Source organism: Paracoccidioides brasiliensis, assembly GCF_000150735.1.
Source record: "Paracoccidioides brasiliensis Pb18 unplaced genomic scaffold supercont2.4, whole genome shotgun sequence".
Taxonomy (NCBI): domain Eukaryota; kingdom Fungi; phylum Ascomycota; class Eurotiomycetes; order Onygenales; family Ajellomycetaceae; genus Paracoccidioides; species Paracoccidioides brasiliensis.
This window is the reverse complement of record NW_011371361.1, coordinates 1818539-1846360: the sequence shown is the minus strand read 5'-3', so window position 1 is coordinate 1846360 and position 27822 is coordinate 1818539. Positions and strand designations below refer to the sequence as shown.

Here is a 27822-nt window from a genome sequence, read left to right as displayed (position 1 = left end):
TGAATGGAATGGGCAACAAGGTCAATCTGAAATTAAGTGTAAAAAGATACAGAGAGATGCAACATTAAAACACGAAAGAAAGAGGCATGAAACTAGACACAAGAGACAAGAAAAGAGGGCGGGAAGGAAAGGAAAAAGAAGGGGAAAGAAGAAGAAGACAAAATGATAAATAAAACAAATTAAGGGGAAGAAACCTTGGTCCCAACCCAGTAACTACTATCATTTCACATCCCTTGGTATAAAAACTGGGTTTCTGTCTTTTTGCTCATCTAGGTCTTGAATCATGAGAAACGCTTCAACAATCGACCCATCACCCTTCAATACTTTTCTACCCCGTGGAAATATCATTATCGGCCTCTAGCTTAACGTACACAACAACCCCGTTCGAGCAAACAACTCAAAACGGTCTGAATCCGGTAGGCTGCGGTGTAATCCCATTCGCATGCCCGAACGGAATAGGACTGACAGACGGCTGCACCCCAAGCCCAGAACCCGTTGCCGATGGGGGGCCCTGCGTAAGCATCAGCCTCGACCCACCGAGGACAGGCGTATTGTCTTCTTCCTTCTGCTGGGAAGCTTCGCGGGCTTTGCGCTCTTCGTTATCCTTCTTGAGCATCTCGATTGTGCGCACTTGCTGGCTGAGCAGGTTAATCATGTATGGCATGGAAAAGTCGTTGAGGTTGTAGCGCCAGGAGATTTCCATGACGACGTCGGGACGGATTAGATCATAGCAGGCGTAAAGCATGCCAACGTAGCACTCTCGGCTGCCAATATCGACGAACTGGTGAGTGGGATTGGTTAGTATATTACAGTTAAACGTCAGCAAAAAGAAAACAGAGAGAGAAACACACGTATCGTAGCAACTCCTCGACAACATCGGTCTTGCCAGAAATAGCAGCAGTCTCAATAGCATCCTTGAAAAGCTTATCCTGCTTCGACAGGGAAATCGACTTCTCCCACCGCTTGTTCTTCCTATAGATGCTAGCGGCAATCTGTCTGAAAAAGACCAGATCATGCTTCTCAAGTCTCTGAGCAAGTTCGACAGGATCATAATTATCATAATTCTCCACCGAATCCCGCAATGTCTTATAGTCCTCCTCTTCAATCAACAAATCATTAATAGCATTGTTGACTGCTTTCTTGTTCTGTGGTTGCACATTGAGCAAGAATGGTTTGATCAAGGGAATATTATCAGATTTCTCAAACATGCGCACTACGCGGTTGACATCAATGCGTGGCGTAAGGGCTTGGAGCAGATCCGTCAGCAGCAGAGGTTGTTCCTGCAGGTAAAAGTTCAGTGCGCGGTAGTAAATTTCCAGATTGGCGACCTTGACTATGATATCCTTGAAAGAATGGTGTTCCCAGGCATCTGCTGCGCGTTCCATCATGGCGAGCGCTGCATTATCCCATTCATCATAGTGGCAGTACAAGAACACCAGCTCAGGCCATAGGTTTGCCTCCTCGCAGGCTCGGATCATCTTCGGGATGTTGATTCGCGTCCAGAAAAGTTTCAGGTGTTCCATTACTCTGTCAGGATGGTACTTGGAAAGCGCAATACCCAGTTCCGTGAACATGCCCATGTGCGCTCGCTCCAGACCAAGCCCCGCTTCCAAGACAGCAATAAGCTCATCGAAGTAACCATTGCGCTCGTATTGGTGAACCAAATCCTGCAACTCCTCCGCGTGGACGATGAGATTGAGACCGCAAATCTGAGCGAGGCGAAATTCCTTCTTAGACACGCAGGCCTCGCTGACTTGCTTCCAGACTTTGGCGTTGTTTGCTTTCCGCGCGCACTCGACAGCAGCCTGATATTCTTCCAGATGGACAAGGGTGGTCGCAAGTTTCGCCCAGTTGGAGATGCTTGTGTAGAAGATCTTCGCAGCTTGGTGGAAACCTTCCTCGTATGCCTTGTCACCAGATGCTTCGACGTCTGCCACATTAATGCCGTGCAGGAAATCCTCGAGTTCACTTAGCTGATCCAGTCTAGCATAGGCAAAAGCCAAGGCAGTATCAACTGCTGGTTCCCGCAAGGTTTTCCGAGCCATTTTGAGAAACTCGACGAGATCCTCGTCTTTGCCGGCGTGAGTGGCTGTTTCGATGACTTCATTGTAATTCGACGGGTCACCTGCACGGATGTATGAAGCAATGGAATCAGAGACACGAAGACCATCCAACTGAGCCTTAGCAACCTTGCTCCAAACTTCAGGAAGTTCAACACGCTCCGCATATTCCTGTGCACGATCGATGCTGACGATGGAATCAACAAGGACATTAGTGGCAGCCAGATGACTATCAACCTTCTTGTAGATTTCAAAAGCTTCCTCATACAACCCTACAGAAATACACATAGTCGCAATTTCATCTGCATTGAACTCGGAAAGTTTATGGATGTAATCCATCAGACGACCCTTATCGGCTTTGGCAGCAGTAAGCATCAACAAATTTTGTAAACTGCTGTTATCACTGAAAGGTGATGGCTCCAAAATGATCTTTTCCAAAAGCTCAATGAGTTCTCCAGGCAAATCAGCATCGAGGAAAGCCTTGACGGCAACGGACACCTTATCTGGCTCGGCAGACTCGGGCACAGCAGTGGCAATGACCTGGTCGACCAATGAGCGGCGGTGGATGTTATTGGCGTTAAGGACAAACGCCCAGATTTCAGGGTCAGCACGGTCCAAAAGGTATCGAGCTTGCGCTCGGTACATAGAGTTCTCGTTGGTGATATTAATAAGCTCAAGATCATTCTGACCCTTGCTATATGCAACATAGGCGAGGTTGGGATCACGCTTCTCACAGTACTTTCCAACGGTAAGAGTGTCGTAGAGATCGTTCTCCTTCAAAAACTTTTCTGGGTTGTTATTACTATCGATGTAAATCTTAGCGAGGGCATTGTAAACTGCCTGTTGCTGGTTGCCGATGGCAAGTGTATTCTCTAGGAATGGGAGAAGGATCTTGAGACGGTTTCGGGACTCAACCTCAGAAACAAGGTCATCGATGGGGATCGAGGCCGCGTCAACGCTAGCCAGAAGGTTTTTGATGACGCTCTCGTCGCAATCAACATCCAACAGACCGCCAACGACGGCTGGGGTTCTTGATGGATTCACCCGTTGAACGTAGACCTCGATGGACTTATATTGCTGGCTTTGGTAAAGATATAGTACAAGGTCATGAATGAAGTTGAAACGGTCGCAGACGATGATTAAGGGCAACTGTTCCGTGAGGCGAGCTTCCTTCAAGAAATTCTTGACCTTTTCCGGGTTGTAATAGTTGCTTTCACGGCAGATACGCTCTACTTCAGTCAGCTGGTTCATCTTGGTCGCGGCCTCGATATATTTGAAATGAACATCAGGATCCTCGCTGAGATTTACAATACTGCCAAGGTAATAGTAAAGACCTTCTGCAGTTCGGTACTTCTCCAGGAGATTGATCAGGTTAGTTGGTCCCAGGAGATCCGAAAACTTCGTGGCAATCTGGACGACAGCTGACAGATTTTGACGAAGGTTAACCTTCAGCATTTCATTCATGCACTCCAAACACTGGTCAACAGATAGACGTCCGAAGTAGTTCATTAACCATTCAGGGTTCAACTTGTCAGTGCGGACGATATTTCTCATGATAACAGTAGGATCATCAGTATTCTCCAGCGCACGTTGGTAGAGTTGCGCATTTTCGCAAAGCTGCGATATCCTTCCCTTGTCGTAGTGTGTAAACATCTCATTGCCAAGAATAGCGTCTGCCACCTGCGGAGCGTTGACAAGGTTCATCTCCAGCAATCTCGTTTGGAGATGGGCGTGCTCAGGCTTGTTGTCTTTTAGGGCATCGAGCAGAAAAGCAGTGGCTTGCTGGATCATGTTCTGGGAGATGAACACGTCAACAACGCGATCCAAGTCAACAAGGGCACCATTTTCGTCACTGGCAAGCTGTGCAGCGAACTCTGCACCCTTCTCAGGGTTAACGCGCACGATATGTTGAAGAAGCTGGATGTAGTCTGGTTGGTAACCGGCTTGCTTCGAGTAGGCCAAAATCTTGTCGAATTGACCGGTTTCGGCAAATCCAGCAACAACCTTATGTGGGACATTGGCCTTGAGGTAAATGTTGAGAGCAAGATTCATATCATGCGGGCGGACCATATCACCAAGCTCCTCTGAGCAACCAAGCTTGTTTTCGGCCATCCATTTCTCCAACAGATGCTTTCGACCTTGTTGCAGTACCGGTCTCACGAGTTCCACACTTTCATATTGATTCATCCCACCTTGATCAAGGAGCATTCCAAAATATTGCAAGATAACAGACATGCCGGTTGCAGGCTGCGGAGCATTCTTGAGGATATTAATCGTTGCAGGGGTACGAAGGAACCCGCGGGGAGAATTGGCAGCGACTTTGGCAGCTTCTGTATACTGTCCCTGTGATACCAACGTGTCAAATTGTCTCTTAAGGAGGTCGTCGGCGCCAGGAAGTCCCCCCTTCGAGGCGAGTCTCACAGCAAGCCCCGGATTGTTCAGCTTTTCTAGGATGTACGGGATTATTTTATTTTCATCGACACTAACGGCAAGAACTTGTCCATGACGGTTGACACCCACGAGACCGGCCGAATCCGAATCGGGAACTGTGACGAATATCGGCTTAGAAGAAATTCTGCTCAGGAACAGACAGTTGCCGGTTTCCAGGTCGTAGAGATGAATGAATCCAAATTTGGTCACGATGTATGCAATATCATATCTTTTAGAAACCTGAATCGCAGTGGGGAAATCTAGTACGGCTTCCGGCGGAAAGAAGAGGTCCACAGCTTTCTTGGGAAATTTCTTGCTAGGATTCTGATTGTCAATTTCCACAATGTGGAGTTTCGCACCTGTCGCAGATCGAACGGCGAAGGTGAAAATCTTTGTCTCCATTGGATTCCCTTCGACTCGAATGGTGCCGAAGGCAGCAGCCTGTCCTTCGATTACCTGTGAATTCTGGTGCGTACGGGAATATAGCTGAATCTTCCCAGTAATGGAATTGTCTTCTTTTCTTTGGATGGCAACAAGGGCCGACCAGTTGTGGTCCTCTGTCGTTCGGTAGTGGGTGATTTGCCATTTCTAGACGAACAAGAAGGAAGATTATGATCAGAAAACCAAAGCACACTACATCTTGTAGAATAAAAACAAACTTACCTTGCTCTCATCAAATTCACCGTCTTTCTTAATTGGCTCCCTCAAAGTAGACGCTTCAATAGGCTGGCTTTTTTCCTCGAAGACGTCCCAGTGGTAGATGCGGTCTCCGGTCACCAGGGCAAGAGTGCGTTCACTAATCCATTTCCAGAACAGAATCTCACGCCTAAATATGACATCCTTGATGACCTGTTCGTTCTGGAGGTTGATAACACGAAGGTTTCCAGTTGCCAGCCTAACGGCGATGACATGTCTATTCCAGTGCATAATGGCATTGTCGCCCGGGATCGAACGACGGGTGACTTCAACTGGATTGTGGGGGTTAACGACGACGATTTGTTGTTGATTGCCGGTCTGTTGCCGTACACAGACGAAGTGATCGGACTCTAGGGTCTGTTTGTTTCCCGTGAGAAGTTAGATTTATCAGTTCCAAGACGCAAACAGATGCTGGAGAGCAAGGTGCAAGGAAGTGGGAATAGCAGTTGAATTACTTACGCATGAATCAGAACCAACCGCATCCCCCTAGATAAAGGGCAAATGTATTATTAGTACACAATCCTGTTGCAAATAGGTTGCCAATTCGGTTGCTAATTATGTGCAGTTCGAAATTGGCCCGTGGAGGGAGATTAGGCAGAACAATAATAATAATATCAATCTTCCTGTGGCTAGCAAACATACCAAAACGCCGACGGATTGCAACTGCATTCATTTCGAAGCAAAGTCAGCCTTGAATATTACTCATAGGATGGATTCTCGTGTCCCAGTGTCCCATGGAGCAGGGAAACGAAGATCCACATACCTGTAAAAGTTCCGTGAACTTGATGGGGATGTCTGTGGGATTGGCCATGATTGCGAAAAGGGCCGTAGGATGACCACCTCATACACACCCTAACAACAAACGCCAGCGCCAGAAACAGAGGTCACACGGAATGGAAACGGAAAAGATGCGACCGGAGCCAAAAAAGGAGAGAAGGAGAAAAGGAATTTCCGGTGGCAAGGGAGATGGCTAATGCCCTGATCTATGGTAGGTATAGCGGATTAGAGGACGCTGTTGATTGAGGTTTTGTTGACGGAGAGATGCGGTCGTTGAGTAAGTCAAAAGGGAAATAACCAGGAGAAGAAGCTGTCGTGGCCTGGCGGCTGAGTCACGTGGCCGCCCGGCTTCGTACCGGATATTTCCTTGTCATCTTCAGAGCATGGAACACTGTTAGGCTCTCACATTGATATATATGCGCATCTACTTTCCTAAGACCGATTCCCATTTTCACTATCCCCTAAGGCAATGCTTTAAGGATTCTTCATCTCTTTCATATCAATTCAAACCATGTTTCCCTTGAAGAAATCGAAGAAAGCGCACACACACACACACACACACAGAGTTATACACACACACACACCAAAAAAACCCCCAAACCCCAAATCCCTGCAATCAGAGAAGGAAATTAGCCCGTAGTTTATTACGCGGACGGAGAATGCAAACAGAAAACAGATAAATCATGAATGATCTCCATCTCTCTGTACGGAGTACGGCACCACTGTAGATACCTGTTCATCCTTCCCTCCGGCTTCCCGAGACAAAGCAGGAAAAGGGAAAAAAAAAAGCCCAAAAATAAAACTATCCATTTATTCGTCACCTTCGTCCGTCCCGTCTACCTACCCATTTCATCCCGATCAAGATAAATTTCAAATCTCAAACCTTCATCAGAATTTGGTTGTACGCCGTTCTAACCCCCGTAGCAATCAATGCCAGGATTGAAAATCACATATATTAATGTAAACATTTTTCAAAAATATCCCTGTCAACTCCCGAGACACAAATATCAATGCCTTATATACCGTTAACAGATATGATACAGTGCGGTACGAGCATTACATCTGCCAACCTCCGCTCCTCCCCATGCCAAGAACCTTCCGCTCCGTCCCTTGGAAGTCAGCAAAACCTCCCCCGTTTCATTCCGCCTCCTCCCACGTATCGCTTTCTCACATTAGAAAAAAAATTGTTGAAATTGTTACCCATCTATCTATCTATACCCATAGCGTTGAACCGTACTTTTTAAATCATTGAAAATCCCTATCAGCTATTCCTGGTTATATATACCCAGGGTAGTAAGGCAGAAGCTCTCCTCTCCTCCATTGACTTCGCGATCACCGCTACCAATGATGAATAATCACCCCAATTTCTAATTCATGCATCTCCAATACGCAAATAAATATGAAAAATGGAATCATCCAGTCTCATCCGCCACCAACCAAATCAATGGTGAAACAACCTAATCCCCTGCTCCACAAACACAATCCCCAATTTCTCCGCCGTTTCAAACACAGGCATATCATTCTGACTCCCAGTAGGAGCAGCGATATACTTGGCACCCGACCGCGCAGCGCGGAACACATTATCCGTAAAGGGGAACTAAAAAAAAAAAAAAAAAAAAAAAAAGGGTGCAGCCGTTAGCAAATCAAATCAGCCAAAACAGGGCATCGGATCCAATCATCGACCTACAAAAGCATCCGACGAAACCGCCACCTCCCCCAACTGCGCCAACCACTTCTCCCTCTCCTCCGTCGTAAAAGGCGCTGGCACCCCCCCTTCCTCAAACACCTTCTCAAACTCCACCCTCTCCACCCCATCCCTCGGCACCTGCCCCGAACACAACAAATCAATCGCATTGCTCTTCTCCGGCCTCTTCGTGTTGGCCTTCCATCTCAAATTCAGTGCTCGCTCATGAAATCGCATCCACCAATTATCAGCCTTATCCCCCGCCAACCGTGTGCAGTGGATCCGACTCTGCTGTCCAGCCCCCAACCCGATAACCTGCCCATTCAAAGCATAGCAGACAGAGTTGGACTGTGTGTATTTCAGCGCGATGGTGGCGACGGTGAGATCACGCTGGGCGCTTGCAGGGAGTTCTGTGGTGAATTTCGGGGTTATTATTTTGTTGAAGGATTCGTGGGGTTTGATGAGGATGTCGTTGTGACGTTGGGAGAGCTGGATGCCGTAGACTGTGCGTGTCTCTTCGGTGGGCGGGGCGTAAGTTTCGTCCATTTGGAGGACGAGGTATTTTCCGCCTTTTTTCTTGGAGAGGAGCGCGATGGCATCGGGACAGTAACCTGGCGCGATGACGCCGTCCGACACTTCGCGCGAGATGATTTTTGCAGTGGGCACATCGACAATATCTGATAGTGCGATCAAGTCGCCGAAGCTGGACATGCGGTCTGCACCTCTGGCACGGGCGTATGCCTGCGCGAGTCCCGACTCGTCGATGCCAGCGACATCATCAACCATGTAGACCTTCTTCTCCTTCTCATTTAATGGGACGCCAATGGCGGCGCCGGCGGGAGAGACGTGCTTGAAGCTCGCTGCGGCTGGGTAGCCCAGGGCCTGCTTGAGCTCCTTCACGAGTGGCCAGGCGTTCAGGGCGTCGAGAAGGTTGATGTACCCTGGTGCCCCACACAGGACTTTGAAGGGGAGTTTGGATTGCCTGGTAAATGCGCACGCCGGTTTCTGGTGCGGATTTGCGCCATAACGGAGGGGTATGTACTGCGTATCAGTAGCGTACTTCTTCCGGAAGAAATCCGAGATCGCCTCGTCGTAGTCAGCTGTATGCTCAAAGGCCTTGAGAGCATATAGTTTCCTCTTCTTCTCAGAGACATCGCCTGCTTCAAGTTCCTGCAGAAATTCCGGGTAATCTTTGGGATCGCTGAGGATGGTGACACGGGAGTGGTTCTTCGCTGCAGCGCGCAGCAGAGTAACGCCACCAATATCGATCTCCTCGACGGCTTCTTCGATGGTGACATTAACCTGAGCCACCGTTTGTTTGAAAGGATACAGGTTGCAGACGATGTAGTCAACCTTGGAGATCTTCTGGGCTGCCAGATCTTGTTCATCGGATTCGATGTTCCGCGCAAGAATTCCACCGTGCACGGCTGGGTGCAAGGTTTTGACGCGGCCACCCAACATTTCAGGCGCATGTGTGATCGCCGAGACGTCTCTATGTTCGCAATGATTAGTTTCATGCTTTCAACATACGTGTATATATATAGAAATTGATACACTCACTCAACAGGGAACCCAGCCTCCCTAATCAACTTCGCCGTTCCGCCAGACGCAAGCAACCGTACATTGTGCTTGACGAGGCCCTTGGCTAAGTCTAGCAGGCCAGTTTTATCGTAGACAGACAGAATCGCTGCAGTTTTCACCCGTAGGTTAGTTACACACAACGCATATAGAAGTATATACAAAGCAGTTGAAGGTGGCAATGTGTCTAGCTAGATACGCACCTGACTTCTGCGCCATTTTCTCAAAAAAGTACCTGAGAGCAGCAGGTCTGTCGAACTCTTTAGCGTTGAGGGATTTCTTCAGCGCCTGTGCTAGGGTCATGTCATCAGCCATCATCACTTCACTCTTTTAATTCCCCCCTCTTGCTTTGAAGATATTATAAGATTGGGAATTTGAATAAAAAATTGTCCTGATTGACGGAAGGGAAGATAGGGAAAGATAAGGAAAGATAGGGTTGGAAAAGCATCAGAAACAACAGCAACGACAAACAGCTACAACATCCTCCCAGCCGTCGCTGAATAAATGAATGCGATGGGGTATGTCTCTGACAGCCAAACCCTCATCCAACCCTCGAATCGAGGAGACGATCACAAAACAATGGTTTGCAGCGGTGTAGGAAAAAGGGACAGCGGTGTATCATTGGAACCGGGTACAGTTTTTTAACTCACCAGGAAACGGAATCGATGAACTGAATCTCTTAGGTACCTTCTATCAACAGTGTAGGGTAACTTCAATGTCCAATTGCAATATCAGTGGCGTCTTCGAAAATAGAAATCCATTCAGCAAATTTCCCTTTTTTTTGCAGCGGTTGTTTCTGCTTCCTCCAGAGCTTGTCCCTTTTTCCTATCCCCACTTGGTTTTATTTTCTTCCAAGGGCCGTAATCTTACGTAATTATCTCCCCGATCCCTTCACATCCAAACAAAACAAACAGGACAAACAAAGCAAAACCATCATGTCACATGACCTCTCACTCTTTGTGTACAAATGAAAATTTACCCGCTTCTTTTTACTTTTTCTTTATATATTTTTTTTCTCTTTTCTTTCACATGAACAACGCAATAAAAAAAAATAACCAACATTCTACATAAAAGCGTTCCTACAAAGGCTTCTCTGAATGCCCATGAGGTATGGAAATCGTCTATTAGAATGGAGAATGATTCCCTTTTCTTTTATATTTTTTTTTAAAAGGAAAAAAAGGATCGCGTCGGTCTTGGGTGCAGTGTTGCTCGGCCCTCTTTTTCGTTTTTCGAAAGAGGTTTGTGGGTGGGATTGCAATGACCGGCGGGACATGACTATTGCCGACTGTTCGACTGGGTATTGTTGGTTGGGAATGAAGAATGAGGGGCGGGAAGGCGGATTGGAAATGGCGCTGGCTGTCCTTGGGTTATGACATATATCGGGCTGTGTTGAGGATAAATTATTTATGGTGTGGTAGACTGGCCGGGTCAAGGTCAACCAACGGTTCCCGATACAAATCAATGGGCATGGAGATATCGTTGAATAGAACTTCCCGAGGGCAAATGGGGTTAAATATTACGTTCATCCTCCAATCGAGCTTCTAATATATAAAAATGTCCCGCCTCCATTCCCGAAAAAGCATATTCCCTGCTATTAAAAAATAGTTGAATACGTGCAATAACCCATTCTCCCGTCCATATTACTCAAGTAACAAGCCCCCAATATGAACGTCCTTCTCATATTCTTCTATCTTCCATCTCTCCATCCGAAGCGAACCTGATACTGTAGATAATATGGTATGCAAACATATAAACATTACTTCCACGTCTGGCATTACCCCTCAACCCCACCAACCAACCGCCAACCTCCTCCCAATATTCCCAAAACAAACACAGCTGCAAAACAGAACACTGGCAATCCACGTACCCACGGCAATACTCTCTTGTGACGCAACTTGCATCCCACCAGCACCAACCGGAACACCTGGCGCTGGCACAACATCGGAATTAATCCCCAACAGTGCCACCATGCCTACTAATCCCACCGCGGTGGAGAGCATGAAGCCCGGCTTTGAGCGGTCGATGAGGTACCAGAGAAACGGGTTGACGAGGGCGAGAGTTAGGGAGACTTGGAGGGTTGATTGCCAGGGGAGTTTGCGCTGTACTTGTTAGCTAGAGCAGCGGTTGTAGAGGGTCGTAGAAGGGGGAAGATGTGAATCGGGTAGGTATATAGGAATGGAATGGAACGGAACGAAACGAAGAACTTACAATGGCAAAGGCAATCCCCACAAAGGCACCGGTACTCCTCACAACAGAATTCCAATCAGCCACCTTCAGCTGCTTATCATCATCCCCCTGTGCATTCAGGTTGCCAATGTCACCTTCCTTCAAAATCCCACCCCCACACTCACCCCCGACAAACTCCTCCCAAACCCCATCAAACCACGGCAACAACCCGCCCAACGCAACCCCCGCCAATCCCCAGAACACCATATAAACCCACGACCCATGATCGGTGATATTCTCCATCCGCATAGGCGTCAGACGATGGTTATCATGCAAATGCATAATGAGCGTCCCATACGCGACGCCGAAGGCGAAGAGGAGAACAGCGCGGAGCAGGAGGGGCAGGTAGAGTGATCGAAAGCCATGGCGTCGGGGGACATGCACCGCAGGTCGTTGGTGGGCATGAGACGAGGAAGTGCGGGAATGAGTGCCAGTGGTGCCGTTAGTTCCATTCGCGAGCTTCGAGGAGGTTGCGGTGGCGGGTGAGGCGGCCGGGCTGCGTGGGGAGCTCGGGCTGCGTGGGGAGCTTGGCGTCTGCGCACCTGTGCCCCATGGCGTGGCGGAGGTGGCTGAGAGGGATATGTCGTCGCGGAGGGGGCTGTCGGAGAACGCCGTGGGGGAGTAGATTCCCAGGAGAGTCGAGGAGGTGAGGTTTAGGATTGAGTGGGTGCGGCTGGGGGCGGTGAGCAAGTCTTTGGAGGAGGTTTCAGGGTTGTCGAGGGTGAGGTTGTTTGGGTATGAAGGCTGGATGCATTCTTCTGTAATCGGGGTAGCGGGTTCAGAGGACTCGGAGGTGGGTAGTTCGAAAGGTTTCCGGGTACGGGAGCGTAGGGAGCGAGGTTCGGGGTCCATTTCTTTTGTTTTAGGGGAGGTTAGGATATTGGGTTCAGTTGGGTTGGGTTGATTTTGGGTTGTTTTTGAGTTCTTAGGGTGTAGAGATTCACATATAGAGCACATGGGACACGAGGATTTAAGCTTAAAAAAACAAAAAAATTTTTTGGGGGGGGGGGGGGGGGTTTGAGATAAGATAACAGACAGAGCCTGTAGAACAATAGGCGAGCAGCCAACCAGCTAGAAGAAGCACGGGGTATTTATCGCGTGGGATAAGCAATTCAGAAGCAGGACTGGCAGCCGTTGAGAGGGTCAGCCAGAGGAGATGGGCTGTTCTGCAGCCGCTAGATACCTCCACCACAAGAAGGCTGTAGCAAGGTGTGTGGATGCTATGGTTTGTTGTTGTTGTTGTTAGTTGTTGGTATCGATTGAACGAACCGTACGTCCTTTTTTTATTTCTGTCAGTTAACGCCGCTTTGGCTTGTCACATGCCAAACGGGCCAAACTCCGGCTTAGTCATCGTCCTGACCGCAGTGACTCCGTGGGTGGAGCTGCGATGCAGACAGACGCTGCGATATCTTTTCATGTGGTTGGCTGTGATGTCGATTTCCAGGCAATGCCCCCCCCCCCCCAACAACAACAACTTTTATGGCAGTTTATGGGAGGTTTAGAAACAGTTGCATTGTATGGCATGGCACGGATGCAGTAACTGTGAGAGGATAGTCACAGTGGAGAGATCTTCTACTCCCGTATCAGGAGTGTGGGCGGACTGGACCCGTGTTTTCGAGGATTTTTGATTCCCAACAGATTCGGACACACGTAAAACCCGCTATTTGGGTTAAGGAATCTTGGATTGAATTGGACCTGGGAACTGGAATTTGAATTCGAAGTCTTAAGTCAAAACTCCGATTGTTAATTGCAGAGTAATCGCAACATTGAATTATCCCAGAGTTTTATTGGCTATCATCATTGTTAACTTGTATTTTGCTTGCTTTTGGTTGGAGAAGAGAAAACTAGGAGATATTATAAGGACAGGTAAGATGGGGGGGAAATGAACAAAAATTGAAGGGAGGGGGGGGGGGTGAAATACAACAAGAGAAGCGCTGAGAACCATGTCAACCGAAATTTAAATTAATCAATCAATATCAACGTAGATATAACAAAACATCAAGACAAGGTGGAAGAACAGAGGAATACACAACTAGGACCCCCTTATCCTTTCAACTTCTTTTAAAAAACAAAAGGAAAGGTTGGAGAGGACAGACAGCTAAAAACCTCAAAAGAGAAAAAAGAAAAACGGAAAGAAAAACGGAAGCATAGTCCCTAACTTGTTGGAAAACACAAAGACACAAAATTACAACAGGAGAATATATATATATATATATATATAAAGAGAGTTAGTTACCATTGACCAGATCAATCAGCCGTAATCTGATCCTCAATCCCCCTCCCTTTCCCCCTCCCCCTCCATCTCCGAACTCTCCCCCTCCACATCATCACCAGATCCCTCTCCCTCCCCCTCCTCCTCCTCTTCTCCTTCCTCCTCGCCCTCATCCTCCTCATCAACCTCCTCCACCAAATCCATCTCATCTCCTTGTCCCAGAAAGCTAGACCCCTCAACATCACTATCACGATACGAATCCATCATGACAGCGCTGGAATAGCGTGGCTTGGGGGGCGGGGACTCCTCGCCCGCTACGACCGATGACGGCGGCGGGAGCGGTGGCGCTGGCGCATCGCGGTGTAATATCTTTTGATGGTGTTGGTGGAGAGGATGATGCGAGCGCGAGCGAGAGGCCGAAGGTGAGGATTGGCTGACGGCGTCAGAGTCCGGTTCCATATCTAGGTCCATTGCCGTGTGGTGTGCGTGTTCATCGGGTTCGCGTTCAGCGTCAGCTTCCGGGATAGAAGCACGAGCCCGCTGACAATTACGATCATTGTCACTGTCGTCATCATCTTGATCACGCCGTTTCCGTTTCCGCTGGCGGCGAAGTGCCTGCACCGGCGCCTGTGCCTGCGTCTGCGTTTCCTCCCCGCTCACCTCGCCCAACAATTCCTTATCAATGTCATCTAGCGCACCGTCTCCCTCGCCGCTAACATGACTGGCATCATCAGTGCCAGTCGGCACAGCTAACTGCTCAGAAGCAGAGGCAGCGACAGCAACGTCACCATCACTACCCTTCTCACCCTTCACCGCTTCTGTCGCAGTTGCATCAGCCTCACCATCGCCAGCAGCTGCACTATTACCAGCACCACCGGTGGATGTAGCACCCGCACGCCCCTTCCCAGTCGACGCCCGCGGCTTCCTCGCTCCCCCAGACCCACTCTGCCGATTCCGAGCACCAGTTCCCGGCCGTGGGCGCGGTTTCTTCTCCGGCTCCCCCGTCACTGCACCCGCAACTTCGTCCACAGGTTCTGCAGCCTTTGGCTTCCGCTTTGAGCGGGCCTTGGGTTTGGTAGAGGGACGGGAGGGTGTAACGACGACATCGCCACCAGCCCGATGAGGTTCATGCGTCCCATTGACAAACATGATGGTATCATTCCCCTCCTCCCCGTCCCCACCAGCAGCAGCAGCAGCCTCAGCAGCAACCCTGTCCTCCTCCGCAAGCCGCTCCCTCTCCCTCTCCCTCTCCCTTTCCCTTTCCCTTTCCTCCTTCCTCCTCCGATCCTCAACCACACACTCCCAATCCCACCTCCTCAACCTCCTCCCCACCCTCTTCACAACAGCCATATAGAACCCCGCCGCCTCCCCATAATCCTCCTCATCCGCCGGATGCGGACATATCCCCCCCTTTCCCCACGAGTTCTCCTCGTCCTCGGTATCATAGTCCTCCGGCAAACTCGCCAGTAATCTCCCCACACGCACGAAGGGGATCTCATTCTCCCGTCGTTGGCGGAGTACCTTGAGCGCCTCCGTCCGCCGCTGGTCGAGAAGGTAATCCACGCGTTGTTTCCGGTTCTGCTCGATGGCGAGTTGGTGTTGGGTCAGTGGGCGGGGACGGCGGCTACTGCCACCTCCTCCGCCGGTAGCGTGTGCGCTTTGCTGTGGCTGTGGCTGTAGAAGGTGCGCAGCGCGAGAGCTCGAGCTGGCACTGGCGCCTGTGCTAAATTGGTTGAAGACTGGATGGGCGGAGCCTGGGGGCGCGGGGGAGGCGGTATCTGGTGTCTGATCCATGCGTGTCTTTAGCACGAGTCGGCGTGGTTGGGATGTTCGGACTGATGAGCGGTTTGTGGAGGATTCACGTTTTGTACGGCGACCGGGGCGCCAGCGTGCAGAGAGGTCTATGTCGTCGTCTGGGTTGTAATCTGCAGCGGAGCGGCCGATCATGCTTTGGCGTTCTCCGGTTCCTAGCTCAGAGGTTAAGTCGTCGCTTGCGTAATCGACTGCGGCGACTGGAGCGTTGAGAATTAGTATAATGTCAGGGATGACAAGAAGGTTAGAATATCGAAGCCCATAGCTCACCTTTCTTGGGTCTCTTGCCAGACCTGAAACTAGTCTCCTCTTCTTCCAGAATCCCTATGAAACAGAAAAAAAAGTCAGCTTAGTCCTAAACGGCACAAAACATTAACTTCAATAGAAATTGGGAAAGAGAAACCCACTCTTTCTCTCTCGCTGCTTCTCTTCCCCATACTGGATCTCCTCTGCAGTGTCCACATTCTCTGCATCCGCCTCAGTCTCCGTCAGCGGCTCAAACGCCGGTACCTTAATGGGCAACCCATCCGTTCCTTCACCCACCAATCCCGGCCCGAACGGATTATTCAACGCGTCCTGCGCCGAAAAGTCGCTCTCGAGATAATACCACATCAGCCAGAGGAAGGCCCTGGCACGACTTTTGCTGCTCAAGCTGGAGCGCATGACCAGGTCGAAGAAGTCACGGGGAGGGAAGAAGTGGAGTTCGGAGATGCGGGGGGCATATTGAGATAGAACGAAGATGAGGTTTACGGGGTTCGTGCGGGGAATGGGGGACTGTTTTATTTTTTCGATGGTGTTGGGTTGATCTGTATCTTCAGAGGCACCTTTAAGAATAGATTTCAGGCGAGGGGCGTCTTGGAGTTGCTTGTAGGCGTTTGGGTCCTGATGGGCTTGGAGGGAGGGGATGGAGTGGTAAGTCCGTAGCTGGGCACGCATTTCTGGAAAGACTTTATGGTAACATTCAACAGTGAGTAATGTGAAATGCAATCGTCGTTATTCTTATATGGAATGGGATCATCCTCACAATTAAGCGTGGTATTCATCCTCCCAAAATTAACCAGCAAACACACCATGGCCATACTAATTGCAGCTGCCTTGTCGTTCTGCAACTTATCCTTCAAAATCTTGCTGGTCTTGCTGCTCTTCGCCATTGCATCGATGTAGATATCTGCAAAATCCAACCCCTTCGCGCCATCTGACAACCGCGTAAACACGGGCGTCTTATCCTCAAAGACCAGCTTCAGAAACTCGTACTGGATATCCTTCCGCCACAGCGGGATGCCATCTTCCTTCTTCAGATGGCGAATCTTGTTGCCTGAGTACACGGAGCCGATGGTACCATTTGCCTGTCGCCGTGTCCCTACCGTCGCACTGACAGTTGACGAGTGGAAGCTGGTACTGTTATTACCATTATTATCGCCAGCTGATGGATCGGGGTCATCGAACAAGCGGCGGGACTGTGATTGTGACTGTGACTGTGACTGCAATTGCGATTGCGATTGCGACCGCGAGACACCCTCTTGGGATCGTTTAACATCTTCTTTATCATCACCTTCTTTATCACCGTCTTTCCCTCCTTCGTTTCCTCCTGTTTCGCCATCACCATCGCCATTCCCTCCCTTATCTGGTGGCGGGGGAGATTTGGGCGGCCAGTCCTCCCAGGACCCGGACTCGGTCCAGAAACCCTGGACGGGATGGTCGGGGTCGTCAAGGTAGCTGCGCTGGCGGCCTCCCTTTGTGCCTGGCTCTGGTTCCAGCAGACGTTTCACACTTTGTCGAGGGAGCGGGTAGCGGTTTGCGGGTAAGGGAAAGTCCTTGCGGGAGCCCGCAAAGTAACCGCCATCAGGGGCGTCGAGGTGGTCCTCATTTTCGGGCTCGAAGGCGCCGGAGGGCCCGTGAGGGGCTGAGGAGGGGGTAGCAGTCATGGCTTTGTCGGGGTCATTGAGCTTTGAAGAGGATTGGTCTTGCGTTTCTTGCGTTTCTTGCGTTTCTTGCGTTTGTTGGTGGGTGGTGGTGGTGGTGGTGTTGGAGGCGGTAGAAGGGTCAGGTCGAGGGGAGATATTGCGGGAGACGGAGATTACGGTACTCGCCATTTGCTTGGGGAGCAAATAGATCTAGATGTGGAGTCGTTGGGGCATTGTAAGAGATAAATGGGATGAGATGATGAAGGTGGTAGAGTGTAAAGTTCCAAGATTCCAAAGTCGAACGGTTTGAAGTTGAAATTAATTCGATCTTTTTACGAAGGGGGAAGAGCATTTGGCAGGTCGGGAGTTATTTAATAAGGCGACAACCACAAACTCGGCGCCGGCCTTGGAAATCCAACCCTACTTGCACACAACTATGGAACTGGTAGACTTCGTAGAAATATGCAACACTTTTCAACTTTTCACTTTTATTTAATCTTGTTAGTAAAGAACAGAGTCTTCGAAATATTCACAATTCAAATTCAAATTATCCTGCCACCCGTGAGTGAGAGGATAATTATACGAAAGATGTTGCCATTTTTCTTTGATTTTTCCCGAGTTTATCTCAGCTCGGGGCCATTTCCCAACAGTAGTTAATCCAGTTGTTGAAATACCACATCTTTTGAGACTCACTCCTAGATACAAAATATCTAACTACAAATCACACTCAAAATAAAATAAAAAATTATTCACTATATGTAGAAAGGGACATATTTTTTTTCAACATAACGCATAGTATGAGATGCATATGAAAAGGAGGCAAAGAGGATTTTCTTGAGAAAATGTGCCATGATTTTTGATTTGATCCTTTATTTTTAGCAACAAAGGCAGGGAAACAAAGTGGAGAAATCACCCAAAATACTTACCAAGAAACTCCCCCATTAAATGAAATTCAAAAAGGAGGAATGTTTACGCAAAGAAAAGAGAGATCTGCTCTTTTCTTTGTTTTAGTCATAACTACAGCTTTAGTTTATCCAGAAACACTGCATGAAGAAATTGATATAGTTTACAGTGTTTTTCTCCCTTTTCACACGCCTTATCTTAACTTTGTTTTCCCAAATCAAAAACAAATTGGATTGAATTGAATCGGATTGAACATAAATATTGATATGGAGAATTTCATTTTTCCCCTGTTTCTTCAGAGCTGACATGACATGACATGGCATTTTCACACGACCTGAAAAACTAAAAAGAAAAAAAAAAAATTATCAAAACACAGCAGCTTCTTTTCTTTAACACATGCGAGCTAGGAACATGGAGGGTTAAGATTGATTCAAGCTAATAAGATGTAATGGGGCAAAGTGGACTATTATAAAACAACTTGGTGTGGGTAAGGGGGAAATGCTGTATTTTCTTTCCGCGCCGCAAAAGTTCTCTTTTTTTCCCTTCCTCGTCTAATAATAGTCTCCATTTTATCCCTCATCAGAAAGGGGAGGGGGACTCAACGACGAGAGAAAGGAAAGAAAAAAACGCCTTATAAAAGAAAAAGGAGGTGGGGGTATCTTGATAGATAGATAGAAAAAGCGGGGGATCTCTTTTCGCAGAAAGGAAATATAAGCTGAGTTAATGACGATGGAAGAAAGAAGAGAGAATAAGTTTCAACGCTGTCTATGATGAATGTTTTTTCTTTCATGATGCAAAAAGACGAGAAAAAGAACACGAGAATAACAAAGTATTTCCATGACCGATCCGACCGATAATAGGAAAGATGAAAAAGGGCGGAGGATATTTTTTCCCCGTTTTTCCTTTTTTCCTCTCCTTCTTTCTCTTCAAGAGCAGAAAAGCGCCGCCACCAAGTTTAAAACCGCAATTGGGTTATTTCCCCCATTTTTTGTAACATGCAAACGTTAGGCAAAAAGCAAACGCAGTAAAGGAAAATAAGCAATTGCATCAGAGGAGAAGACAGCATCAAATGGCGTATCGGAATACAAAAGAAACGACGGAAAGAACATCGAGCACGAGGCAAGAAACTGCAAGTAGTTCAACGCAAACGAGATGAAAAACAAACACTGAAAAGAAAAGAAAAAAAATTAAGGGAGGAAATTCGTCGCAAGTCATGATGAAAAATCAAAATCCCAGTGCCCGAGTTTTAAGAGTAACATCAAATCAAACATATTAGTAAAAGGAAAAATATGAAAACACTCGGGTAATGGTTGTTGGGAAGAAAGGAAATTTAGGTAACCGTCTTGAGTCGAATCGAATCGAGTCAGGTTAAACCAAACCAACCCAAAGCTCCCCTTACTTTGTTTTTTTTTTCCATGGCCGACGTCAAAGAACCAGTCGGAGAACCAGTCCTCAATATTCAATCCCGTCACAATAGGACACAAACGGAATGCGCAGCAAAACCAATAATCTCCCTTCTTTACCACCACGAACTTGGTCCAGTAGGCCCGCTTGGGTTGCCATACCCTCCACTGCCATATCCACCACCGTAGCCACCACCATAACCGCCAGAACCGCCACCATAACCGGCGCCACCATCACCGTACCCGCCATACTGAGATCGACCACCACCCATCCCGCCGCCGCTACCGCCATAGCCACCACCACCACCACCACCACGACGAACATCACGCGTAGAAGAGCCACGGCCTCGTCCACCACCACGTCCACCGCCTCGTCCACTGCTGGAGCCATAATAGCTTCCCTGCCGTCCAAGCTTTTCCAAGAAATCTGGAACTTCCTGGTTAGCATCCTTAAGCAGATCAACCATGCTGCGAGCGATTTTGAAATTCTTGATACGGCTGAAGAACGCCGTGGACAATCCAGTGTTGCCAGCACGACCCGTCCGGCCGATACGGTGGACATAGTCGTCTATTTCGTTGGGGAGGTCGTAGTTTATAACGTGGGTTACGTTGGGGATGTCAAGACCACGGGCTGCGACAGCTGTTGCGACAAGGATGGGACAGCGGCCTGTGCGGAAGAGTTCGAGAGCTCGTTCACGCTCGCGCTGTGTCCGGTCGCCGTGGATGGCAGTTGCGGGCAAGCGGTGATCGAGGAGGAAATCAGATAACATGTCCGCTTGGCGTTTGGTCTCGACGAAGACAAGGGTGAGGCCGGTTGAGTCGCTGCAGAGGATGTCGAGAAGGGCGGAGTCCTTGTCCTTATCCGAGTCGCATTCTATGACGCGTTGGGTGATGTTTTCGGATGTGGATCCCACGCGACCCACAGAGAGGAAGATGTGGTCCTTCAGGAACTCTTCTGCTAGTTTTTGGATGTCTGGAGGGAAGGTGGCGGAGAACATGAGGGTTTGACGGAGGTGCTTATCAGGCATGTCGGAACCCTGGACAATGCGGCGGATTTGAGGTTCGAAACCCATGTCTAACATACGGTCAGCCTCATCAAGGACTAGGTATTGAATATGGGAGAGCGAGATGCGACCGCGTTCCATCATGTCGACAAGCCGGCCAGGTGTGGCAACGAGGACATTGCAGCCCTGGTCAAGCTGACGGAGTTGGTTGCCCATCTCAGCGCCTCCGTAGACGACACGAGGGTGAAGGGCTGTGCGGTAGCAGAATTTGCGGGCCTCATCGTAGATTTGAGAGACGAGCTCACGGGTGGGTCCCAGGATCAAAGCGGTAGGATATGCCTTGCTCTGACGGCCAAGTCCTCGGGGGGCGTCTCCATCCGGACCCCGTTTCTCGAGACTCTTGGAAAGGATTGGGAACAGGAAACCGCCGGTCTTTCCAGAGCCTGTCTGAGCGCATGCCATCAGGTCACGACCACCCATGACGATGGGAATAGAGTACTTCTGGACCGGGGTGGGAACTGTGTAGCGGGAAAGTATGATATTGGAAAGCAGGTGCTCATGCAGAGGGGGGTTGGTGAAGGCGGTGATGCACTCCGGGACGTCATGACCACTAGCTTCGACAGGGATATTCTCGTAGTTGGCAAAGTTGATACCAGTATGTTGCTTAGTGGGGTCATCGGCTTCTCCGAAGAGTTCGAGCTCTAGGCGTTTGTTCTCTGGGCCCTGAACGTGGCTTCCGCGTTCATCCCAGTATCCATGTCCACCGGCACCGCGTGGACCTCTTGAGTACCCCGAAGATCCTCTATACGAGTTGGCGCCACCGCCAGGTTTTCCGTACTCATTTGGGTTGAAATGGCGGGGAGCACCATTAGCCCAGGTAGCACTGCCGTTCATAGCTGGAGCTGGTCCGGGTGGACGATCGCGGGGAGTGAAGTTTGGAGCATTAGCCCAGTTGGGACCAGCATTATGATGGGGTCTATAATAAGTACCGATTTAACAGGTCAGTTATACATTGTGTAATACGTTTGTTAACTTTTCAACCTGATATAACGCGTGTAGGAAAAATAAATAAAACAAGGCATCTCGCGTGTAGATCAAGCTGAAAAAGAGATCAAAATACATACCCAGCGTTGTTTGGAGCCCAAGCACTCGCGTTCAAGCCCTGGCTACCTTGAGGGCCGTTTCCGTCGACGCCCACGGGAGGAGCGGCACCGCGACCACGGAGATGGGGAGGGATATAAGCAGATCGACCGGTCGGGTTCGGGACAGCAGAATGCTGAGAATCGTCAATCTTGAGAGAACCCATGTTCAAGCCGTTTGCCATCTTGGATTTTCGCTGATGTTGCTCGTGTTGGCGGTGTTTTTGGAATTTGAAGTTCTGAGAGGGGAATCCAGAAAGAGTCAGTGGCGACTTCGTCCGGGATGTCTGGGATAACAACACTTACCAGGAAGGTAAATTAGTCGCGGTTTGTAAGCACGGAGAAAACTGTTCACTAGCTAGTTTTAATGATATAAATCACGAAAAAAACACGCTGGATCTCGAAGTGACAAAGGGGATTCCAGATAAAAAGGAGGGTCGAGATTAAAGCGTGCGGCTGTTTTTCTTTCTTCAAGCGTCCAAAGGAGAGAATGTCGAAGAGGCAGGCCGTGGGATTAAATGTTGCAGAGAGGAGGTATTTTAATCGTCGAAGTCTCTCACCCACACGGGAGATCGGAAGAAAAATAAGATATTAAGATCTGAAGAGAAGAAAAGTCGAATTACTAAAGGGTAGTAAAAGGGGAAAATCTCTCAGATCTAAGTCTATGGGTGGTAAGATTCAAGTAGAGGTTGATGTGGTGATAGTCGTTGTTATTTGTAGGATACAGAAACACAAAGAAACGGGAAAAGAGGAAGCGAGAAGAAAGGGGAGGAGAATGCGAATTATATGAGGATGAGATGAGAGGATAGTTGGACGAAAGAGAGGATGTTTGTTGAAGAGTTTTTCAGAACTTGACGAGAGGAAAAAAATAGAAGAAGAGAAGAAAAATAAGTTGAAGTTTGGCGGATGCTGGGAACTTTTTTTTTTTTTTTTTTTTTTTTTTTTTTTTTTTTTCTTTTCTTTTTCCCTTTTTACTTTTTTTGTGTTGGCTCAAGGCAAAAGGATCTGAGGAATAAGCCGCGCTAGGCCCGTTACGGCAACCCCATTTTCGCCTCCCAGCAAAAGCGCCCGGAAAAGACAACTCAGGTCACTCGCCACGCATTTTATGGGGTGCAGGTACATGTGGGTACATGTTGTGCCGCAGCCATCATAACCAAAAGCATAAAAAAGGGGTAAAACCCGGGAAACCCTATTCTTCTTGGACTGCATCCTTTTTTGTCTATTTCATATCTTTCCTATCGTTCGCCAATCTGCAGCGTTACCTCCAGGGTATTTGAGGGCTGGTAGTCAATTATATCAGGTTTTATTTCTTACAGCTGGAGGTTAATGGTTTCCTTTTGACTTCTTGTGCGGAACCATATTTAATAAATCAATAATGGGGGCATGCTACCCACCGCCCACTTCCACGGTCTCTTCCAGTAACTACATAGTCATATCTAATCCATATCTTCGTGTCATCTCGGGTCGGGAGAACAGTTGAAAGTGGGTTTAAAAAGAAAGTTGCAACAATGGTTTTGAAATCCAGCCGGAAAAAAAAACCTTCAGCATGGTTTAAGTATTCATAACCTTCTCGTTAAAACTACCTACACCAGTCATTCCTCGCACTATCCCACACACATCTCAGGCCCTTGCTCTTAACCAACTTTAACTAATCCTAACCCTTAACCTTGTGTTGAAGGGCGGTTGAGGTTGAATATAGATGTATGAGTAATAGAGTTGATCGTGTTTTTTAATGTTAGTGGGCCACCATGTTCAGTGTTGTTAAGACCACATTCAACTGTAACCTCACAGGTCCCCTCCCCCCCCCCATATTCACCTGGCTGACTGCTAGTGAGCAGAATCGTTTTAGTTGGCGGTCTGCTGCTCAAATCACCACTACTTACTACCTGGGAGGAAGCCCCACATGCTCACCGTCATGGGAAGTTTGCACGGTACAACCCTTTTTTCTCACTCGCCACACACTCTCGCCGTCTCACTATCTACCTCCCTTCCTCAGATACCTAAAGATAAGGTAGCCGTTCCCGGCGCGCTACGGGGGAGTCCTGGTTTGACTTTTGGCTCCGGAAGAGTTTCATTAATGTTTTGACCCCATGCTCTACCTCTCCCAATGGCAGAGCGTGTTTTCTCAGTTCCGCCGGTAAACGGAATGAATGGGTTCAGAGAGAATCTCTGACATCCTCATTGCCTCTGACTCTCTCCTATATGGACCTATGGCTATTCTCCAGCTAAAGGAGACGTAAAGTTACTGTTTCTCTGTGGTTCATCAAGCCGAATGTTTCCAGTTCAGGAACATCCAAACAATACTTGGAAAGACTGGAGTTAGATGATGCAATGGAGGTATATATACTAGCGGTGGGGGTGGATGTCATCTTTAAGGCCTTGCAGATCCCACCCACCTTCATCAAAATGATATTCATCGCACGAAAAGGGTGACTGGTCAATTAGAATGGGTTCATAATTACGAGGTGTATGCTAGCTAGGCTCTAACCACGGTGCACAGCTCTAAGGTAATGTTAGTTATTCTGGAACTTCAGCTGTAAGCGATAGAGAGAAAACATGGGATGGAATGTATCCCCTTGCAATAACCAAACGAAATATAGAAATATATTTTGAAGGTTAATTCTGCAAGCAAGCCGCGTTCTTCGGTTTGCTTTTACAACATGGAGTTAAACTTCTTGCTCCCTACTGTACAAACACTGAATCGACTGCGGCTCCACTGAAGCGAGGCGAGATGGGTGTAGACTTGCAAATCGTGACCGTCCGCAACTTGAACCATCTTAACAAATAGTTGATGGTTAGATGGCAGGCGATATCCTGCGTATTGTATGGAGCTATAAAGAGACTTTAAAATCGTTCCTGATGTGATATATTATACTTCTCTCCTCTTGACATCTCTCTCAGATTCATTCAATGAACTGATATTCCAATCAAACAGTCATGGTAACAAACTGATCACTCCGTGCTAATCATGCCAGAATCCATAAAACCATTGGCTCAAGACATTCAAAAATCCAAAGAGAGCCTGAATCCACTCCTGACAAGAAAGGGGGGAAATATATGTGACCGAGTGGCGACCCATTTAAGGCCTCACCCCCTATTCCACAGCATTAAACTCCGCAACAACCTCATTAACAACCTTCTGCAACCCAATCCCTTCAATCCCCAATAACTCATTCTCCAAAATCCCCCTCGCCTCAAAATCATTCTCAGACTGGACATCCAAAAGGTTCCCCACAATCAGCACACCCACCAGGCTAAAATCCCCCCTTGCGACATTTTCAAGCCCTTTCTTCGTCAGCTCATCGAAGTCGACATTCTTCCGCGTCCATGTTGAACCAGTCGCCTTTTCAAGGGCAGCGAGTAACGTTGAGGGAGTCACGGCAGCATCGGCGATGGGGAGGACTTTGTTGGCTGTCTTGTCGGCAATAGAGGGGGAGAGGGATTGGACGACGGCTTTGGCGATGAGGGATAAGCGGGTGCCTGTGAAGGTTGCATCTTTGTATTTCTCGTCCCAGAGAGTGGCGGTTTTGTTAGCGAGGTCGTAGCCGAGGAAACCGGATTTGATGCCTCTAAGCGGTGGTGATGTCAGTTACAATGAATTTTTCGTTTTCCACTGGCAATTTATCATGCCCTCCTATTTTCGTTGTTTGTTGTTGTTTTCAGGGTATTTGCGGAGGGGGGAGTGGGTTTGAAAAGATGGTAAAAGGGGAGAGACAGGAATCTGCCTTCAAGGCCGCCTCTACCATCACGATTACAGCCATGTACGGTACAGAACACTACTTACCCGTCCAAAAAAGGCCCTGTGAAGAGACTAGTCCATTCAATCTGGCCCTCTTTCTCCTTTAGATATTCTTGAATCTGATGTTTCGCAGCAAAGAACGGCACGCGTGCATGCGAGTGCTTATTTCTTGTATCGCTACCATAATCGCTCGCAACGAATCTCCTGACACACGCCTCGATTGCAGCGTCGATTACCTTGATCTGCAGAGGGATAGTCCCACTTGCGGCGGCTGATACCACTGCGTCTTGTCCCTTAAGTGCCTTGACGAGGGACTCATGTGAGTAGTCGCTTCTGAGGTGAGTCACGCCGGCTGGTGGAGTGTAGCTGGACTCCTCTCGTGTGAGAGCTGAGACGGAATACCCATATGGGGACTCGAGGAGGGCAGCAACTACAGCCTTCCTATGTAGAGGGGGAGAGTGTTAGGTAGAGTGATAAGAAGCTGGCTTGCATCATTGAGAGATGGCTCCGACGTACCCTACGAGCCCGCTTGCCTATTTTCCACTTTGTTAGTCTATGGATATGTTGTAAATGAAAAGTGTACGTACTGGCACCACAATAACATTCTTGATAGTGCTGGACATTTTGGACGATTGAAATATCTGAGTGTGGAGGGACATGGTCTGCGCAAGAGGATTGGGATTTGCAAATTCCAAAGGATGTGAAATTCAATCAGTTGATATCACTTTTGACAAAAGAGATCAATTGTTGTTTGTTATATCCAATATATAACTTGTATTTTGATTGTTTCCGGGTATCGAAAATGGTCCTTCATCAGGAGAGTGCGGAGTATTTGTACCCTAGCTCATCCCCTTGTCCTCATCTTATATGCAATCCATGATAAGTGGAATCACGCCTCGTATGGCAGCTCCGACTTATTATGACCCACACCAACTGTCTTCTGGAGATCTAACGGGGGCAGTTCGCTTCCCAGCAAAGAGGGTGCATTCCGCGCAAAATCACGTCATTCAAGCCTCCAGCTGTCCATTAAGGCAGTATATGCAGTGCCATTGACAATGGAGGAATTGAACCGAATTCGTGCAACAAGCTTGCTTATGAATTTGACGTATCGGATTCGTCATCCAGCGTGTAGAATTCCCCCCAGGCCCCCTGAAAAGAAAAGAAAAGATTTGTCGACTTCTTCTCTAATTCTTCTCTAATTACCAAGAAAGGAGGCTTAACCTAACCCCGGACGACGCCGAAGCAGGGAACCGGTCGGGGAGATTTGGTCATCCTTGTAAATCTATCTCCCGTGTCCCGATTGATATTTGGTTTGATCATCCAACAGTTGGTTTTGAGTCATATAGATACGGACTTAGCGGTGCCTATACTCGGTTACCGAGCATGTAACCAAGTATAGGTTAGCCTTGGGGCCCGATCTTGCCAATCTTGGCTCACGTGGAGTTCGTTGATGCATACTTTGCGAGGAAACGGCGTTAGTCAGCCTCGAAAGTTAACTAGTTATAGTTAACTAACTAGTTAGCTATTTTGATTGATAATCGCATTTTCAACTGGAAGACTTCTCGCAGGACCCTGCGCCTACTGGTAATACCCCATGCTGGCTCTTGCGGATTTTCTGAAGAGAGTTGATATATCACCAGCATGATATGGTAATACCACGTCGAAAATGTGATATCTGGAAGGAACACATCTTCCATCGCTCGGATTCTCCGAAGAAAACTTTGATGGAGATACCCAAATGAAGCATTTTAAATTTCTAACAGCCTTTAATGCTCAGGGTAATTGGTATCAGAGGGTTTCAATTTTATATTCACAGATTGTTGTTTGCTGCTCTCTTCGGTCATGATAGCAGGCACAAACGGGGAGGGCGCAGCGTTGAAATTGGTGGATAAAAAGCAGAACTTGTTAAGGGTGCTCGCTCGATCACGCAACAATTTGGTCACCACTGTTGTGCTCATAGCATTGGGATGCAGTATTCGGTACATCCGCGACGTGATCGTCAAATCAGAGAACCTAAGGAGCCGGATCGGATGCTGCGTTGAGTTTCGAGGTAAGTTATTTGTAGCTTGCCATGGATCAAGCTGCTATAGTCGGCTTCCTTCATTGACTTGCCGACTTTAGCCTTACTCCTATCTCAATACCCACAACTTCCCTGCCATTGAGGCTGGATCTGGCGTCAATTCGGAAGACACTGGGCATCTTAGGACGTCACGAGAACATCGTGTGAGTAGAGCTCACATGAGGTGGTTTTGCTA

The 27822-nt window shown here is 48.2% G+C and overlaps 7 protein-coding genes across 7 annotated transcripts; all 7 read right to left on the bottom strand.

Moving 5' to 3' along the window:
* Positions 1-397: 397 nt before the first annotated feature.
* On the bottom strand, positions 398-5997 carry PADG_04100 (clathrin heavy chain; the record flags this gene model as incomplete). The annotated part of the gene is made up of 6 exons (XM_010761016.1): positions 398-781; positions 852-5078; positions 5154-5543; positions 5646-5672; positions 5829-5849; positions 5950-5997. 6 exons carry the CDS (start codon positions 5995-5997, stop codon positions 398-400), a joined length of 5097 nt encoding a protein of 1698 aa, XP_010759318.1.
* A 1407-nt stretch (positions 5998-7404) lies between these two features.
* On the bottom strand, positions 7405-9540 carry PADG_04099 (phosphoribosylaminoimidazolecarboxamide formyltransferase/IMP cyclohydrolase; the record flags this gene model as incomplete). The annotated part of the gene is made up of 4 exons (XM_010761419.1): positions 7405-7560; positions 7651-9139; positions 9208-9334; positions 9429-9540. The coding sequence occupies 4 exons, from the start codon at positions 9538-9540 to the stop codon at positions 7405-7407; spliced, it is 1884 nt and encodes a 627-aa protein (XP_010759721.1).
* A 1325-nt stretch (positions 9541-10865) lies between these two features.
* PADG_04098 (uncharacterized protein) lies at positions 10866-12303 on the bottom strand (the record flags this gene model as incomplete). Its single annotated transcript, XM_010761015.1, has 3 exons — positions 10866-10948; positions 11093-11324; positions 11434-12303. 3 exons carry the CDS (start codon positions 12301-12303, stop codon positions 10866-10868), a joined length of 1185 nt encoding a protein of 394 aa, XP_010759317.1.
* A 1417-nt stretch (positions 12304-13720) lies between these two features.
* Positions 13721-17568, bottom strand: PADG_04097 (uncharacterized protein; the record flags this gene model as incomplete). The annotated part of the gene is made up of 4 exons (XM_010761418.1): positions 13721-15675; positions 15746-15799; positions 15883-16422; positions 16500-17568. 4 exons carry the CDS (start codon positions 17566-17568, stop codon positions 13721-13723), a joined length of 3618 nt encoding a protein of 1205 aa, XP_010759720.1.
* A 2233-nt stretch (positions 17569-19801) lies between these two features.
* PADG_04096 (ATP-dependent RNA helicase DED1) lies at positions 19802-22013 on the bottom strand (the record flags this gene model as incomplete). The annotated part of the gene is made up of 2 exons (XM_010761417.1): positions 19802-21665; positions 21814-22013. The coding sequence occupies 2 exons, from the start codon at positions 22011-22013 to the stop codon at positions 19802-19804; spliced, it is 2064 nt and encodes a 687-aa protein (XP_010759719.1).
* Positions 22014-24922: 2909 nt separating this feature from the next.
* PADG_04095 (uncharacterized protein) lies at positions 24923-26190 on the bottom strand (the record flags this gene model as incomplete). Its single annotated transcript, XM_010761416.1, has 4 exons — positions 24923-25397; positions 25613-26008; positions 26084-26100; positions 26155-26190. The coding sequence occupies 4 exons, from the start codon at positions 26188-26190 to the stop codon at positions 24923-24925; spliced, it is 924 nt and encodes a 307-aa protein (XP_010759718.1).
* A 1143-nt stretch (positions 26191-27333) lies between these two features.
* PADG_11703 (uncharacterized protein) lies at positions 27334-27766 on the bottom strand (the record flags this gene model as incomplete). The annotated part of the gene is made up of 2 exons (XM_010761629.1): positions 27334-27600; positions 27695-27766. The coding sequence occupies 2 exons, from the start codon at positions 27764-27766 to the stop codon at positions 27334-27336; spliced, it is 339 nt and encodes a 112-aa protein (XP_010759931.1).
* Between the last annotated feature and the right edge of the window lie 56 nt (positions 27767-27822).